We start from the raw sequence: 17,698 nt of genomic DNA, 5'->3' as shown, positions 1-17,698 counted from the left end.
TATGGCAATCTGATTATCTATGTGAATGAGTACAATTTGGTTATTCAGCTGATCCTCGAAAACCTTTAGAATGTTCCTGATCACCTGGAGCTCCAGAGGTTTATTTGGAGATCTGTCTCCTGGGCTGACCAAGCACCCTGAGTGTGAAGCCTATCTAAATAAGCTCCCCACCCTAGATGGAATGCATCTGTCATCAGAACCTTCGTGGGCTGTGGAATTTGGAATAGGAGCCCCGGAATCATATTGGATCAAATTGTCCACCAGAGTAGGGATTGAAGCAGCTCTGGCAGAACACAATGGCATCCTTTAGGCTCCCCATGGCCTGACACCACTGGGACGCTAGGGTCCACTGGGTAGTTCTCATGTGAAGATGTGTCATGGGTGTCAAATGAATGGTACAGGCTATGTGGCCCAATAGCCTCAACATCTGCCGGGCTGTGACATGCCAAGCTGCTCGGACTCGAGTGGCAAGGACAACAAGAGTATGTGCCCATGCCACAGAAAGAAAAGCCCAAGCTGGCTGAGTGTCTAACAGGGCTCCAATGAACACCAATCACTGGACAGGGAACAGACGGGACTTGGACTAGTTTAAAACAAACCCTAGTAGTTCTAACAAATAGTCCTCCGCCTGGACTCCTGAGCACTGTCCTGTGACATGCTCTTCACCAACCAGTCGTCGAGCTAGGTGTACACATGGATTCCCAGTCTGCGTAGCAACGTTGCAACTACTGAAAGACATGGTGTAAACTCGGAGCCAACACAAGGCCAAAAGCAACACGCAATACTGGAAGTGCCATGTTGCCAGCCAAAACCAAAGATACTTCCTGTGAGCTGGAAGTATCAGGATATGAGTATAAGCATGTTTTAAGTCCAGAGAGCCTAGCCAATCGTTTTTCTGAATCATGGGAAGCAGGATATCCAGGGAAATAATCCTGAACTTTTCTTTGACCCGGCTCCAGAAATCTCTCTGGGTCTCCTTGGCCAAGTGCGTTCTCTTCTTCATATGAAGACATACAGCTTGCAGTGGTATGATCAGACGTCAAACATTGTAGACACTAAGAATAGGTGTCCTTGCCAAAGATGGTCCTGCTGCACCAAGTGCAGTGCTTGAAGCCACTGGGAACCTTCAATGACACGAAAGCAAAAACAGCCGTGGCCAAATCAAATCACTTAATGGTGCTTAAAACCTGACTGGATCTTAGGCCTAAGCGTGGCCTAGCAAATGCAGAAAACAACGAAAACACAGAAAAAAAAGGCAAAAATAATCAAATACGGGGAAGGAATAAAATAAACCCCGAAAGAGGTATTAGAAAAAAAGAAAAAAGGAATGTACAAAAAGACCAGATGTCTGAACCAGCTGTGAAGAGTGGATAACTAATGCATCCTCTTCTCACCATGGGGGGGGGGGGGGGGGGGGGAGGGAGAACTGCTGGTTCCACAGTCTCGTGGAGGGCAGGAAGGCACTCACATCTCACGCTCAAAGACCTATTTTAAAGCTTGTTACAAGCTTCAGACCGGCAACACGGACCCATGTTACCCATCTGTGAGAATTATAGGCCTGCCTACCCTCGGAGAAACTGATTTCTGCAGATTCACAATTATTCCTTCCACGGTGACTGCTATATTGTTTGGCTAGGTGGTAGAGGAATAAGCCATAATGTAAGTAAAGTTCAGCAAATTCTCTATATATTCCAGTTGCATTCAGATTGATTTTGGGTTAGCTGGTAATGAAATCTAGTAACCGTAGCATCCAGGTGACGCTCTGCATGGATCCATGATGTGTTCCTGATTAGTCAATCTTGCAAACAAATGTTATAACGATGCAAGATTTTATGAATACCTATGTAGTTTTTAAAAGGTGAACAGAGTACTAGAGGTGACGCTTCCCCATTACAAATCTGTGATACAGACCATTCTGTATAAAGAACACACAGTTTCCTTTGTTTAAAAAGAAAATGTCAGGGTTCAAGGTAACCATCCTATTTCAACACTTTAGGTTCTTCAAATATAAAATGAGACGGAGTCTTCTTGTCTTTCTGATAGCCAGAATGAATTTGGAGTAAAATTCTTGATCTCTCTTTTGTGGCAGGATAATTTTAAACACTCTGGAAGGAAGAAAGAGGGAACTGCCAAATAGGGAAGTACTGGCACTGAATGAAACTCCGATCTTAGGCAGATAATATGAAAAGATTCTCAACAGATGTAATCTGCAACCTTTTTTCACAGTTCAAAGGACCCAGTGCATGGGTCAATAGTTTTCAAACTAAGATCAGGTCTCCAAGTGGACTGCGTCACAGAACTAGCACCATACCACCTCTTTGGAATTCCCCTGAGACCTATGCTTAAGAGTGGCAGTCAGCATAGGGCCTGTGAACCAGTGAACAGCAACAGGCCTTCAGTTCCTCCTGGGTAGGATTCTTGTTAGACTGGAAATCCATGCAGAATACTAGGGTCTGAGAACATGCACTGACTCACAAGCCCTGCACCAACTGCTGTCATTGATGCTAGCACTCCTGCTACTGCCTTTCTCCTTTGAACGAGTGGGGGAGGAGAAAATGCGTGGCAAGGTGGAGCAAAGACCTACTATTTTCTTTTCATCATCATCAAGTATCACAAATTGTTAGTTATTAGAATAGAGTCATAATGGATAAAATGTTCAAGTAGCACTGGCTTAAATGATAAAACCCTCATTTTTCCTGGTGCAACCAAGTATTCCAGAAGAACAGTTATCCCCAGGTTTGATGTGTCGGCATATGTACTGTACACAGCTCCACTAGTCCTGTGTTTTCTTTTATTTATTTTTTTAACGTTTCAACATTTTATCGATGACTGGTCAAAGTAAACAACAACTTCATATCAGGTTACCAACAACAAATCATAGCATTACATATCATCATCAACTTTTATACTATAACAACCTCCCCTCCTCCAAACACTGTATACATTCCTTTCCACTCTCTCCCCCCTACCCTTCCCCCTCCCTCCTACCTTTATTCCCCCCCTTCCCCCCCACCTTCCCACCTGGACTTGTACTCTGATAGTCCAAGTGAGCCTCCCTCCCCCCTTGATTCCTACTTACAGACAGAAACTAACATAGGGATTCCTCTTGAGTCTAATGGTGAGTCATATCTTATTATTGTGTCATGTTAAGTAACATATTGCGTCCCCTTGGGCTCATTTTCTGAACATAAGGACTCAATCTGTGTAAAACATTGCAACTGTTTTCTTGACCACTTCACTTCCTTAGCTTCCCATGTTGCTAACAAATGCACCTGGTTCCTCCAGTGCCAATAAGGTTGCGATTCTGGGGATATCCAGTATTGCAAAATACACTTACGAGCTACGAGACACAGCCTTCAGCACAATAATCGGGCACCCTTGGTTTGTGTACTAAAAGCTTGTTGCATATCTAACACAATGTGCCCAAGTCCCAAAATTTGACACATGTATCTCCTAATGCGTTCCCAGAAAACACGCACCCCTGGGCAGTGTGTTTTCTTTTATTTTTAGGGGGGAAAAAACTGCTTCCTAGGTGGACTGCTGTGAGAGCTCCAATATGTCAAAGGTTTGGGTTTTTTTTTTAAAGAACAAAAGAAAAGCTTTCTTGACCACATCTCTGAAGAGATTACGACCACTACAAAATATAATTTGGCCTTTCTTCTAGGTCTTCATGAAGATCCAAAGACCACAAACATGAAAAGCTGTGGACATCAAAAGTGACACAGTGGATTATAAACGCGGTTTCAGAAGTATCAGATAGTGCAGACCATATGCTTTTCATACACCTGTCTGCTCACTTCCCTTGAGGGGGAAACTTTGTGAAAAGAAAGTTGCTTAAATACAATGGGTGTTCTCTTATTTCACCGGGTAAACTCTCAACTGGAGTATTTTTTAACCAGTCACTATATACCTGATTTAAAGAAAAGGGAGAGAGATTGAGTGGGAAGTTTTATGTGGCTAAAGAATAATAATAAAAAATAATAATAAATCCTTGCATTACAAACCAGATATACAATGGCCAAAGGAAACAAAAAAGGCCCAAGTTACTCCACACACTATCACATAGAAGAGCAGCACACAACAAATCAATAGCAAAACATGTTTTGGCAGCTAGCACCTGCTTCAGGGGCAAATTTAGAAATGGTTATGGACAGGGACTCCACTTAAAATAGGTCCCCAGAATGTAACCAGCCTAAAAATATCTCATATATAGTTTAAAAAAATAGGAGAAAGACCTCTGATGACCACAATAGGCACAAAGTAGAAATCAGACCTTACCTGCTAATTTGCTTTCCTTTAGTCCCTCCGGACCAGGATTGGACTGATGGGTTGTGTACGCCTACCAGCAGGTGGAGACTGAGAAAATTCTGAGACTAGAGAGCCAATGAGAGCCCTTGCCATATGACCCTAGCTTTAGTATTTGACTAACAAAGCAGGAAAGAAAGAAAGACCACCTCTTCTGTGCCCCGTGGAATCAAAGCAGCCACAAAGCACTCCTTAAATGTGCTTAACCAATGGCCATGCGATGTATTAGGGCTCACCAGCAACTCTCACCAGAGAACTGGTATGGCCCACTGAAAATCTTATATATACAAGCATGTTTTATTTATTTATTTAGAACTACAAACTTGCAAAACAACTCCGTCTCTGCTAAACGAACTAACTAACTTCCAAACTTAAGAAAAAAAACTCTGAAGTGTTGAAAGAATATGGGAGGGCCTGGTATGGTCTGGAGGGACTAAAAGAAAGCAAATTAGCAGGTAAGGTCTAATTTCTACTTCCTTAGCATCCCTTCGGACCAGACCAGGATTGGATTGATGGGAAGTAACAAAGCAGTAGTCCTACAGGAGGGACCCCAGCAAACCCGCTGTCAGCACTCTAGAGGCAAAGACACCCTCCTCACTGTACATCAAGTCTGTAATGTTTAGAAAAGGAATGAAGAGAGAGGACCATATCGCCGCTTTACAAATATCCGCCGGAGGCACTAAAAAACACTCCGCCCATGAAGCAGCCTGCCCTCTCGTGGAATGAGCTTTTACACTGTCCGGAACCACTCTACCCGCAAGAATGTAAGCAGAAGTTATCATTTCTTTAATCCACCGAGATAACGTGGGCTTAGAAGCGGTCAACCGCTGACGACTACCGGCAAAAAGAACGAAAAGACGATCCGTGCGACAAAAGTCTTCATTAACTGCGAGATAGCATTTAAGCACTCTTAATATCCAAAGTACGCAATTTCTTCTGCTGCTCTGTACCTGAGACGGACCCCAAGACAGGAAGAAAAACAGATTGGGAAAGATGAAAACTACTTTAGGTAGAAAAGAAGGAACCAGACGTAAAACCACTCCCTCCTTTGAAAACTCCAAAAATGGAGACAGACAGGAAAAAGCTTGCAACTCCGATACCCTCCTTGCTGAAGCAATGGCCACTAAAAACACAGTCTTAAGAGTCAAATCTTTAAGAGAACACGCAGACAGTGGCTCAAAAGGAGAACCAGTAAGAACCAAAAGCACAATATTGAGATCCCACGATTGAAAGACTGATCTGACTGGAGAACGAAGACTAACTCCCTTCAAAAAACGGGCAACATCAGGAAGACTAGATAAAGTCTTACCCCAAATCCGTCCTCTGAAACAGGAAAGGGCTGCCACCTGTACCATAAGAGAGGAGAGAGACAAACCTTTATCAAAACCTCTGCAAAAAATCCAACACCTGCGCTACAGAAGCTCGAAAAGGAGCAATACCAGCATCTGAACACCAAGCTTCAAAAATCCTCCAGGTGCGAATATAACTTAGTGAAGTCGAGCGCCGATGAGACTGAAGCATAGTAGCAATCACTGGAGCCGAAAAACCTCTCTTAGCTAAGCGAGCTTGTTCAAGAGCCAAGCCGTAAGACAAAATCGAGCTGGATCTGGGTGCGATATTGAACCTTGCAAGAGCAGGGACTTGTGCACCGGAATACGAAGAGGCCGACCAAAGATGCTGAAGGTCCACAAACCAAGGACGCCGGGGCCAATCTGAAGCCACCAGAACTACCGGACCCCTGTGTTCCTCGATCCTTTGAAGGAGACGACCTAATAGAGGCCACGGAGGAAAGGCGTAAAGTAGACCGGAAGTACACCGCAGCAGAAGAGCGTCTATTGCTGCCGCTCTTGCGTCCCTTCGGCGACTGAAGAAGCGAGGCACCTTCGAGTTCAGACTGGAGGCGAAGAGATCTAGTACTGGAGTGCCCCACTTCGCCACTATCAAATGAAACACTCGATCGCTGAGAAACCATTCCCCTGGATCGAGAGAGTGGCGACTGAGAAAATCTGCCTGAATATTTTCGACTCCTGCCACATGAGAGGCGATATGGCGCAGAGGTGAACTTCTGCCCAAGCCATAAGCCTCGCCACCTCTTGACTCAAAAGACTGCATTTCCCCATGGTGGTTGACATAAGCTACTGCCGTGGCATTGTCCAAGAGAACTCGTACCGCCTTGCCCGCCAGGAGGGAACGAAAGTCCTGCAGAGCCAGACGAATAGCTCTGGTCTCCAAAATATTGATGGATTTGGACGCCTCCAAAGGAGACCAGAGCCCCTGGGTCCACCTGTCCAAGCAATGGGCTCCCCAGCCCCGGAGACTGTATGTGTTGTTAAGGCAACCCACTGAGGAGATTCCAACGGCATTCCTGTGGAAAGATTCCTTGTCCGCAGCCACCAGAAAAGAGAGCTGCGTTCTTGGAGCCGCAGAGGCAACCTCACCTGGACGGAGTCCGTCTAAGAGGACCACCGGGACAGCAGGGACAATTGGAGAGATCTCATGTGAGCCCTGGCCCACGGAACTACTTCTATGGTCGCTGCCATGGACCCCAGTTCCTGAAGATAATCTCGAGCACACAGATTGCGACTGTGAAGTAAACCCCGTATCTGAGACTGCAGTTTGAGAATTCTGCCCTGAGGAAGCAAAACTAGACCGCGTGCCATGTCGAAAGTAACTCCTAAATACTCCAGAGACTGAGAAGGGACCACATAGCTCTTGGTTGCATTGACCACCCAACCTAGGGACTGTAAGAAACTCACTACTCGATCCGTGACCTGGCGACTCTCTTGATAAGATTTTGCCCTGATTAACCAGTCGTCTAGGTACGGATGGAAGAGGATCCCTTCCTTCCTGAGAGCCGCTGCCACCACTACCATAACCTTGGTGAAAGTGCGCGGAGCTGTTGCGAGGCCAAAGGGCAGAGCTCAAAACTGGAAATGGCGACCTAGAATCGCAAACCACAAAAACTTGTGGTGAGCAGGCCAAATGGGAATATGTAGATAAGCCTCTGTCAGATCTAGGGCCGTTAGAAACTCACCAGCCCGAACTGCCACTATAACTGACTGAAGAGTCTCCATTCGAAAACTTGTGACTGAGAGCCTGACTGACAGCTTTGAGATCTAAAATAGGACAAAAGGACCCCTCCTTTTTGGGTACGACAAAGTAAATGGAATAACGACCCTGTCTGCACTCGGAAGAAGGGACTGGACAAATAGCCTGAAGATCTAAGAGCCTCTGTAGAGTCTCCTGAACCGCGCCCCCCTTTCGACGAGAGCGACAGGGAGACTCCAGAAAGGCATCTGAAAGAGGCCTTGCGAATTCTAAGGCATAACCTTCACGAATAACTTCCAAGACCCACTGATCGGAAGTAATGTGTGCCCACCTCTGATAAAACTGAAAAAGCCGAGTTCCTACAGGAACCAGAGGAGAGGCCCTCACACCTTCATTGGGAAGAGCAGGAGGGAGTTCGAAAACCAGCGCCTGAGACTCTACCTCCTCTGCGGAAACTGCAAAAGGCTGAGTCCTACTGAAAAACCGAGACCTCTGAGCCTGAGCTCCCCGCCCAGTATGAAATCTACGAAAATCTCTCATCCTACCACGACCACACAAAGAACCCCGACGAGGCCTATCCTCTGGGAGACGAGGAACCTTAAATTCTCCCAAAGAATGCACCAACTTATCCAGGTCTTCTCCAAATAAAAAAGAGCCCCTAAAAGGAAACTTACTGAGCTTAGACTTGGAAGCCGCATCCGCCGATCAACCTCGTAACCAAAGAGATCGGCGAGCTGTGACACCCAAAGCTAAAGACTTAGAAAAAGCCCTCAGCAGATCATACAAGGTATCTGCTAGAAAAGCAGATCCCATCTCAATCTTGGCCACCTCTATATCTATAGCAGCGAGATCATCCGTAGATCTATCCAGGACACTTTCCGCCCAGCAAAAGCGGGCTCTGGCCACCAAAGATCCGCAAATAACCGCCTGCACCACCAAAGATGAAACATCAAAGCTATTCTTAAGCAGAGAGTCCAACCTCCTGTCCTGAACATCCCAAAGAGCTGTTCCTCCGTCCACAGGAACCGTGTTACGGCTTGGTAACCGCCGATACCACCGCATCGACCACCAGAACCTTAAGAGCTCTGTCTACTTCTGGCACTGGGTAAAGGCGGGTCATGGACCTGGCTGGATGAAAAGCAGAATCTGGAACCTCCCACTGAGTTTTAATAACGTCCCAAATATCCTGATGCATGGGAAAAGTTCTTGCTGAAGATCTAGTGCCTTTAACCAATAAGTCAACCTTACAGACCTCTGGAGCCTGAGGTTGATCCTCGAAATGCAAAGTAGAGGACCACAAGAGAGATGAGCTCCTGCAAATCATCCATATGAAAGACCCTAGCTACCGAAGGATCTTCCCCTTGGGAAAAGGTAGTGTTTCAGGATCAACAGGAGACTGATCCTCCCAAACATCCTCAGCCAAGCCGTCCTCCTCTTCCAAGAAGGACATATCGTGATCTTGGTCAGAGTAAATATCTATCTGCAAATCGCATCCTCTAGACCTCTTTGCAGGAGGGAAAGGCGTGGAAAACTCCTTTGAAATTCCTGGACCTAAACCAGCCTTCTTCATCAAAAAGGCCTGGTACATCTGGAGGACAAACTCAGGGGGAAAACCCCCTTCTTGAGACCCTCCAGACTGTACCAGAGTCCCTGCCTCTGCTTCCGCTCCTGAAGGCCGAGAAACAGAGCACTCACGAGGAGCAGCGACAGCCGAATTCAAAATGGCGGACGTTCGTGCCAATTTCACGGTTCCCGAATCCAGGGCAGTAGAAGAGGCGTCTGAGGAAAACACAACTGACTTTGCAGAAGCGGCAGGCAAAGAAGCCGACGAAGAGAGAGACAACGAAGAATCCTCCATGGCAGTACAAAATTTACAGGAGCCAGAAGTGCCCACTCCCCGGCGCTGACAAACATCGTTTCAACTTCTCCGCCATAGCGAAGCTGAGCATAGTTGAGGTGAGGCGAACCGCGCTGTTTTTTTTAAAGACGCCGCTTAAAAAAAGAACGGGTCTCTGCCAAGCAAAATACGCCAGAAACAAAAAATTTGAATTATCGTCTAGACTTCGGGGTAGCAAAATTCTCACTTCTCTCTCTTTTTTTTTTTTTTTTAAAGAACAGCTGATGCACAAGAAAGAAGCAACACAAATCTCACAGCAATTGATATGCCTGCTCGTTAGCATACAGGGAGGGGAAAGATAGAAATTTAAACTACAGTGGCTGACTCTCCCAAAGGTAGTACACCTTTGAATAGAAAGGGTAGCCCTTACCCAGAAATTGAAGGGAGAGGGGAGAGGGGGGAGATGGGGGGGGGGGGGGGGGGGAGGGACCCAGGACACCCGAGTATAACACCCTAGAGGCTGCAAAGAAAATAAATAAATTAAGACCTTACTGGCAAGCCTCTAAACAGAATTCCCCAGGCACAGAAGGTAAATAGAATAAAATAAAATAATTCTGAGTAAGAAACAAAAAAAGAGAGAGACTAAAGGGCTCACCTCGTACCTGCTGGGAGACTGAGAAATACTGAGGTTAGGGTCATATGGCAAGGGCTCTCATTGGCTCTCTAGTCTCAGAATTTTCTCAGTCTCCGCCTGCTGGTAGGCATACACAACCCATCAGTCCAATCCTGGTTTGGTCTGGAGGGATGCTAAGGAATACTGTATTGTCAAACAGACTCCATTTTTGTTCATAGGTCTAAAAAAACTGCCTATATAACTATAACGGAGCTTGTTGACATACCTATCATAAGCTATAATCCACAAAGATGCTTTAATACAACATGAATTTTCTCAGCATTTGCCAAAGACCACAACATCAGCAGGAAAACCCTATGCCCTATTGACAATAATGGAATGGGTGGGCAATTGTGACAACATGTTCTTACTGTTTTGAAACAATGACTCCTGGTCAAGTTGACCCAGTATTTGCAGAACCTGGGTTCAGAGAACATAGTGATATCAGGGGAACATTCTTGTGGTCAGAATGTCCATAACAGAATGGACTGTTTATCTTTTTTTCAGGGTCAGTGCGCCTCTACCAGATTTGGAAAAAAGTGGGCACCCCTGAGGACCAGGTCACCTGGCAATCCAATCAGATCTGAGCTTTGTCTCGTGTGTCTTCCTCAGCTTGTAAAACATCTCATAAGTACATAAGTAATGCAACACTGGGAAAAGACCAAGGGTCCATCGAGCCCAGCATCCTGTCCACGACAGCGGCCAATCCAGGCCAAGTGCACCTGGCAAGCTTCCCAAACGTACAAACATTCTATACATGTTATTCCTGGAATTGTGGATTTTTCCCAAGTCCATTTAGTAGTGGTTTATGGACTTGTCCTTTAGGAAACTGTCTAACCCCTTTTTAAACTCTGCTAAGCTCTCCCCATTGTTGGGACACCTTCAAGCCCACCCTGCCAGCTCCAACACCTGTTGATCCACATCCATACAGAGGAAGAAGAGATTTGCTTTTAAAATAAAAGCTCCATAGGACCCATGAGAAGTAGGCAGGAGGTCCACTTATGGTAGAAAAATGAGCAAACAGATCCAATTTCAGGTGGAAAAAATACATTAGAGCCTCTTGCATAGCACTGTGAAAAATTTGCTCACAAATTTGTTGATTTGAAATATTTTGAGATATATTCAGAACCTAAGTACAAGAAGGATGGTGATCACATCTGCAACAGCAGGAGAAAAGATGGATTTACAAATTACAGATGTTAGATCCAAATGGTCTGAACAATTGTATTGAATTAAATGTATTTTTTAATTAGTGAGCTTTACACAGCATTTACAGGCAGATGATCAAAAGCCCCGCGCTGTTCCAAACAGCGCTCTATAATAGCGCTGGAACAGCATGGGGCGCTATTAGACCTATGATCAGAGATAATGCATGCAAATTTAAGCAGCGCAATTATCTCTGATCATGGGGTAGAAGTGCGGAAGAATTGTGCCTAAGCATGCGCTCAGCACAATCCTCCCGCACTTGACAGGTCTGGGCTGTCAAAAGCCCAAACCTGTCAAACACAGGGACTGGAGGTCCATGGACCACCAGGCCCTGACTACCCCTGCCCCGAGCAACGGGGGCTGGAGGTCCAGCGGACCTCCGGTCCCCCCCCCCCCCCAGGTTCAGGGAGGGCTGGAGATCTGTTGGGTCTCCAGCCCCCCAACCCCCCAGCAAATGGTCCCTGGTGGTCCAGTGGGCGCCGACCAAGCCCCCCCTCCCCACAGGCCCTGACTACCCCTGCCCCGAGCAACGGGGGCTGGAGGTCCGGCGGACCTCCGGTCCCCCCTGACGATCCCCCTCCCAGGTTCAGGGAGGGCTGGAGATCTGGTGGGTCTGCAACCCCCCAGCAAATGGTCCCTGGTGGTCCAGTGGGCGCCGACCAAGCCCCTCCCCAGTGACAGGGGGGCTGGAGGTCCACTGGACCGCCAGTCCCCCCTCCCGAACCCAACCCCCAACATTGGCAAGGGTCCCTGTGTGATGGTGTCACTCCATCCGCCGCCCTCCCTGCCTGCCCGCCCCCCTACCTTGGCTGGAGGAGGGACAGAGCCTGCCTCCCTCCTCTTTCTTCGATGCTGCAAATGGCAGCGCCCAGCCCTGCCCAGTACAGGGCTCGGATGCGCTGGGCAGGGCTGGGCGCCGCCATTTGCAGCATCGAAGAAAGAGGAGGGAGGCAAGCTCCGTCCCTCCTCCAGCCAAGGTAGGGGGGCGGGCAGGCAGGGAGGGCGGCGGATGGAGTGACATCATCCCACAGGGACCCTTGCCAATGCTGGGGGGTTGGGTTGGGGAGGGGGGGACTGGCGGTCCAGCGGACCTCCAACCATAGTAACATCCAATTTTGGATGTCCTCTACTGCCTCGTCACAGAAACATCCAAATTTTGGACATCAACTGCCCTCGCTGGCAGGTTTGTTGTAGGGGGGAATGGGGGCCTGCCAGGATGCAAATGCATGCTGGACAGGGCTCACCATTCCTCCCCAATGATCTGCTAACCCCTGTCGCGGCCAGCGACCCAATCTTTGGAGTGCTGGTCGCTGATCATTGGGGATGAATGCGTTAAGTGTTGATTAGCATGCATTTGCAAGCTACTTGTGCTAACAGCCCTCGAGCGCGTTGTTTCATGCACTCGAGGGCTCTGATCATGGGGCGGTAGCAAACGCCGGCGCTAGTATGGCACTAACAGCCTTTAGCGCCAGCGTTTGCTTTTGATCATCTGCTTGTAAAGTTTGCTTACAATGAGTATCATCAGATGCTGTTCAATATATGTTACTGAATGCAGCTTCCTGAACTAGTAAGTCGATAGACTGAAGTTTATTCTTCAAGTGCATGAAATTGGATGTGTAATATTGTCATTTTTGTCTTTTAGAAGAGCAGTTTGTAGTTATTTATTTATTTATTGTGAACATTTATATCCCACATAATCCCACCAAGGCAGGCTCTATGTGGCTTACAACTTTGAAGGAAGAGTACAATACAATAAGTCATATGCAAGATGGAGTAAAGAGTAGAGGAGGGGAAGAGAGGGGGTCAACAGGGGAGAGGAATAAGGGAATGCAGGGGATCAAGCAGGAGTGGAGTAAGAACGATTACATAGGTAAGTCTTTAGAGATTTCTTGAACAGGCTGTGTTCGGCTGTCTCCTTTAACGGTGATGGTAGAGTGTTCCAGAAACGGGGGAATGTGTAGCTGAACGACGAGGCAAAGAGCAGCTTATATCTCAAGTTCCTGCAGTTAGGAAAGTGGAGAGTCAAATAGGTGCAGGAGGACTTCATGGAATTCCTAGGCGGGAGGTCGATACGGCTAAACATATAGGTTGGGGCCTCCCCGTAGACAACCTTGTGAACGAGAACACAGACTTTGAATTCAATTCTTTCTTTGATCGGGAGCCAGTGGAGCTTTTCACAGAGGGGCTTCGCTGCCTCAAACCGCATGCTCCCATTAATCAGTTCCCATATGGCTTATTACGGGAACACTGGACACTAAAGGGTTAATTAAAATGATTTTAATATACTATTTACAATTTTTGAAAAATTTGACAATTTGAAGTTTTGGGGAAAAAAAAAAAAAAACCAAAAACCATTTAGACTTTTTTTAGACCAATGAATGAAAATGAAGCCCATATGACAAAGCAGTATTTATGCACCTAGTGCGGGCATGAGGTATTTTCCTCCTAATTATTACATTCTTTGATCTGAGAGTCAGCTATTCAGCAGCCTGGCTCATTTTGTTGGTTATTTGTAGTTTACAATAAGGTTGAGAACCAGATGTAATCTCTGTTTTTTTTTGGAGTGATCTACACTGGCTATCATTTATAGGACACTAGTAAGAAAAAGGCCTGTTTCGAAACGCAATGAAACGGGCGCTAGCAAGGTAAATTCCCACCCATCCTCCCTCCCTGCCCAGTTCCATATCCCCCTCCCTTCCTCCCTCCCTCCCAACCCCCCTCCGTGCCTCCCTCCCTCCTGAGTTGCAGACCCCCTCCCTCCCAGTTCAAGGCCCCCTTCACGCCCCTCCCACCGAGTTGCAGACTCCCCCTCCCTCCGATTTGAACCCCCCCCCTCGCGTTACTGCCTGCCCCCCCCCCCCGGTGGCGCGACCCTCTGGACACCACCCTTTCCTCCGGAAAACCTCACCCGAAGCTTCTGCGTACTTCTGCTGACGGAGGCGAACTTCTCTTCTTGGCTGCGGGGCGTTCCTTGTTGAATGAGCATCTGTTGAAGTTTCTGTTTGTGCGTCTGATGTCGGACGCACGCACAGAGACTTGGACAGATACTCCATCAAGCCACGCCCCGCAGGCGAGAAGAGACGTTCGCCTCCGTCAGCAGAGGTAGGCGAAGGCTTCGGGGGAGGTTTTCGGAGGAAAGGGTTGTGTCCAGAGTGTCGCGGCAGGGGGGGTCTAGGGGGCAGTAACGTGGAGGGGGTGTGTTCCAATCGGAGGGAGGGGGGAGTGTGTAACTCATTGGTAGGGGCGTGACGGGCCTTGAAGTGGGAGGGATGGAGGAAGTGAGTGACGTGTGTGGGTGGGGGCGGGTGTGTGGATGACCGTCTGTGTTCCGCCCTCAACGTCATCACGTTTGAAGCGAGGGCGGGGCACAGAGACATGGTGAGTCGGATGGCTTCACCGCCATGAATTAACAAACCCTTCAGGGAGTGTGCTGATGGCTTCAGAACGTTGGCTTCAGAACGTTGAGGGTGCGTTTTATTATAGTACATAAGCAGAAAAGAATTTATACAAAATCAATTAGAAATGACACACACAAACTGCAATTATATGACATTCCACGTGTATAGTACAGTAAATATATTTAAGTATAAAATATATGAATATGCAATGTATATGTAGTACTTAAGACAATTAAAAAAAAACAAAGACAAACACTTAACAAATCCTTTTTAAAAAGTTGTATGCAAACCTCATTTCAAATATAGGCATTCCAAGGGTTTTAGAACTTCTGATTTTTCCACTGTATGCTTTGGATTGTTTTCCATTTTATATTGTATCTTGCCTTGGCTGCACGGGTATGAAGGCAAGAAAATAGTTTCCAAATATATAAAAAGGATAAACAAAGATGACTTCTAATTCATGTTTAGCAGTAGCTCTTTAATAAGGCTAGCAGTATTTAGCATCTGCTTCAAAAAAATGACACAAACTTTCAAAATTGTGCGTGCTGGATGAAGGGGTAAAAGGAAGAGACTTTCCTAGATATAAACTGTTCTAACAGACCACTTCTAGCAGATAACCCCCAAATTTATTAGGCATTAGGGAAACCCACCTGAATGGAGGTGTCCATTGCGAAATGCCAGGTTAGTACTGTCACTACAGACCTCCATTTGTGGCTTGTGAACTTGCATACCTGCTTGCAGATTCTCTATGCAATAAACAGAGGGAGGGAAAAGAAAAAAAAAACAATGGCAAAAAAGAAAATCAGATGAAGTAGCAACTGATGTTTTAAATCACTAAAAAGGGTCAGGGATCTCACCCTAGCCTTCAAATTTCTACCTTTTATAAACTGATAAAACATACTGACAGCAATAATTAAATTGTCTACATTGATGTGAAAACCATGTATCGGTGAGGTTTGCACCAATAATCAAAGTTGTACTACATATATAATTTTGCTTTGATTATAGTTGGAAGAAAAAATATTGCTGAGGTTTGTGCCAGCTTTCTCTATAGTTATTTTTCTAAGCCAACACAACATTAACAGTTTTGAAATTAATAAACTCTGTGCATTACCTCTCCCAACATAAGCTTGTCTGAGAACACCTCCACATTATGCTGGCAAGAAAGTATGTATGCATGTATTTTGTAGCATTTATAACCCGCGCTTTCCCACTTGTTAGCAGGCTCAATGCGGCTTACAATAAAACAAAATTTACAAAATAGCACAAAATAGATAAAACATTAAATATAGTATATAAAGAGGTGGACTAAAAAAAGGATAAGGGAGGAAGGTGGAAGAGGTAGGGAACAGAAGAGGGTATGCATGTGCCTGTACCTACCAAGATAGTAGGAGATTTTCAAAAGTCTATTTCTGCACTAGAATTCTGCTTCCTCCCCCTTGATCCATACACAAATACAAACCTTTGATTTTAGAAAATGCAGTAGAGTAGCCACTTAATGTTTAGAGAAGTGGGCTGAGAGCCAGGGAAGCCCGGTTCAAAACCCACTGCAGCTCCTTGTGGTCTTGGGGAATCTCTAAACCCTCCATTGCCTCAGATACAAACTCAGATTATGAGCCATCCAGGGCCAGAAAAATACCTGCTGTAACTGAATTTACATCACTTTGATAGTTTTTGAGCTTCTAATATATAAGAAATTAACATAAGCAAATTAACGCCCGTTTAATGACCTGTATCCCTGTTTCAACTCTAGAAAGTAAAACTAGAGAACATAAAATGTTACCTTATTACTTAGTCCAGTTAACTGTACAACCTGTATCAGCAATTCTTATAATGCTCCTCATTACAGATGAGAAATACTCCAATAATCATTAGCAGTGCTATCATTGTTTCATTTTAAGACGTTATGCTTTATTAGCTTTATCACTGAAACTATATCACACTAGAAGAGGCAATCAGAGAAGTGTGTCACTCATCAACGTCAGTCTTATCTGGCTGACATTCTGAATACTCAGACAAGTGCAATTGCAGAAACTGCGAGCTTAATATACTACATTCTCACCAAGCTTTCCTGGTTTAACCTATATAATAATTCTCACCTCCAACATTCTGAGGCTGCCTGGAACCATTGTTTCCGCTGGAGGTGGTGTCCCTCATGTAGTAGATAATAGTGACATCACACAACCCACACCAGATTGGCCAGTAGAAGGGAGAGGGGCGGAGCCACGATACAGGGAGCAGCAAATCAGTACAACACTTGGAATGTACAGCAGCAGGAACAGAAGCCTCTCTCACACAGTTACTCTCACATATACTCTCTCAAACATACATACTCAGAGGAAAACCTTGCTAGCGCCCGTTTCCTTTCAAACAGAAACGGGCCTTTTTTACTAGTATGTGAATATTCTGCACTAACTTACATCACTAACTTACTAAATTCACTCTGCACTAACTTACATCACTATTTAATCACTGACTCAAACTCACCCTTAAACACATTTTAAGCTTGCCCTTTCTGTATTTTTTTTTTATAAGAAAATGATTTCATTCATCCTTAAATAACTTTATTACCATTAACCCATTAGTGCCCAATGTTCCCATAATAAGCCATAGGGGAACAAATTGATTTGCTCCCATATGGGAACGTTGGACACTAATGGGTTAAGAAAAGTTTAAAGAGGTTCCACATCAGTACTAGAATCTTCACCCATCGGAAGAAGGCTGTAGTGCACGTAAATCAACTTAGCAACTCATGGAAGCCTTTTGTGTTTTTTTAGTTACCTGTCAATAGATTTATCTGAAAGATTATCGTAAAGTATGCTTTGAACCATTTGAGGATCGGGGAGAAATATAAGAAAGAGTTTAACTAGATGGAAACAATCCTAAAGTAACGTTTATAATTTAATGACTTTTGAAAGGTCAATAGAGAAAAAATATTTCCATCAATAGCTCACAAGAATATGACAAAAGTCATGTTAGATCACAGCAAGGTCCATCAAGAACAGTATCCTGGCTCCAACAGTGGCCTGTCTGGATCACAAATACCCAACCAATCCTAAAACGTAGATCCATTTCTCATACTTCATTTCCACAGATGAGCAAAGGCTCTCCCAAATCTATCTCGCTAACAAATTTTCATGGACTTTTCTTATAGGACCTTGTCCAAACCTCATAAATCTTGCTGTATCAGTCACTTTGAACACATCCTCTAGCAATCAATCCACCCCATAC

The 17,698-nt window shown here is 45.5% G+C and overlaps 1 protein-coding gene across 2 annotated transcripts in view; it reads right to left on the bottom strand.

Moving 5' to 3' along the window:
- The window catches only part of SPAST (spastin), a 240,905-nt gene that overhangs the window by 158,621 nt on the left and 64,586 nt on the right, over positions 1-17,698 (bottom strand). Inside the window, exon 4 of one of the 2 annotated variants that reach the window (XM_030196405.1) lies at positions 15,118-15,213. The exons of the other annotated variant lie outside the window; for it this stretch is intronic. Coding sequence (XP_030052265.1) covers positions 15,118-15,213 — 96 coding nt within the window. The remainder of the gene's footprint in view (positions 1-15,117; positions 15,214-17,698) is intronic. 2 annotated transcript variants of the gene reach the window in all.

The sequence above is a fragment of the Microcaecilia unicolor genome, chromosome 3, assembly GCF_901765095.1.
Source record: "Microcaecilia unicolor chromosome 3, aMicUni1.1, whole genome shotgun sequence".
In the NCBI taxonomy this organism is placed as follows: Eukaryota; Metazoa; Chordata; class Amphibia; order Gymnophiona; family Siphonopidae; genus Microcaecilia; species Microcaecilia unicolor.
Note: the sequence above shows the minus strand (reverse complement) of the source record. Positions and strands in the feature narration are given on the sequence as shown.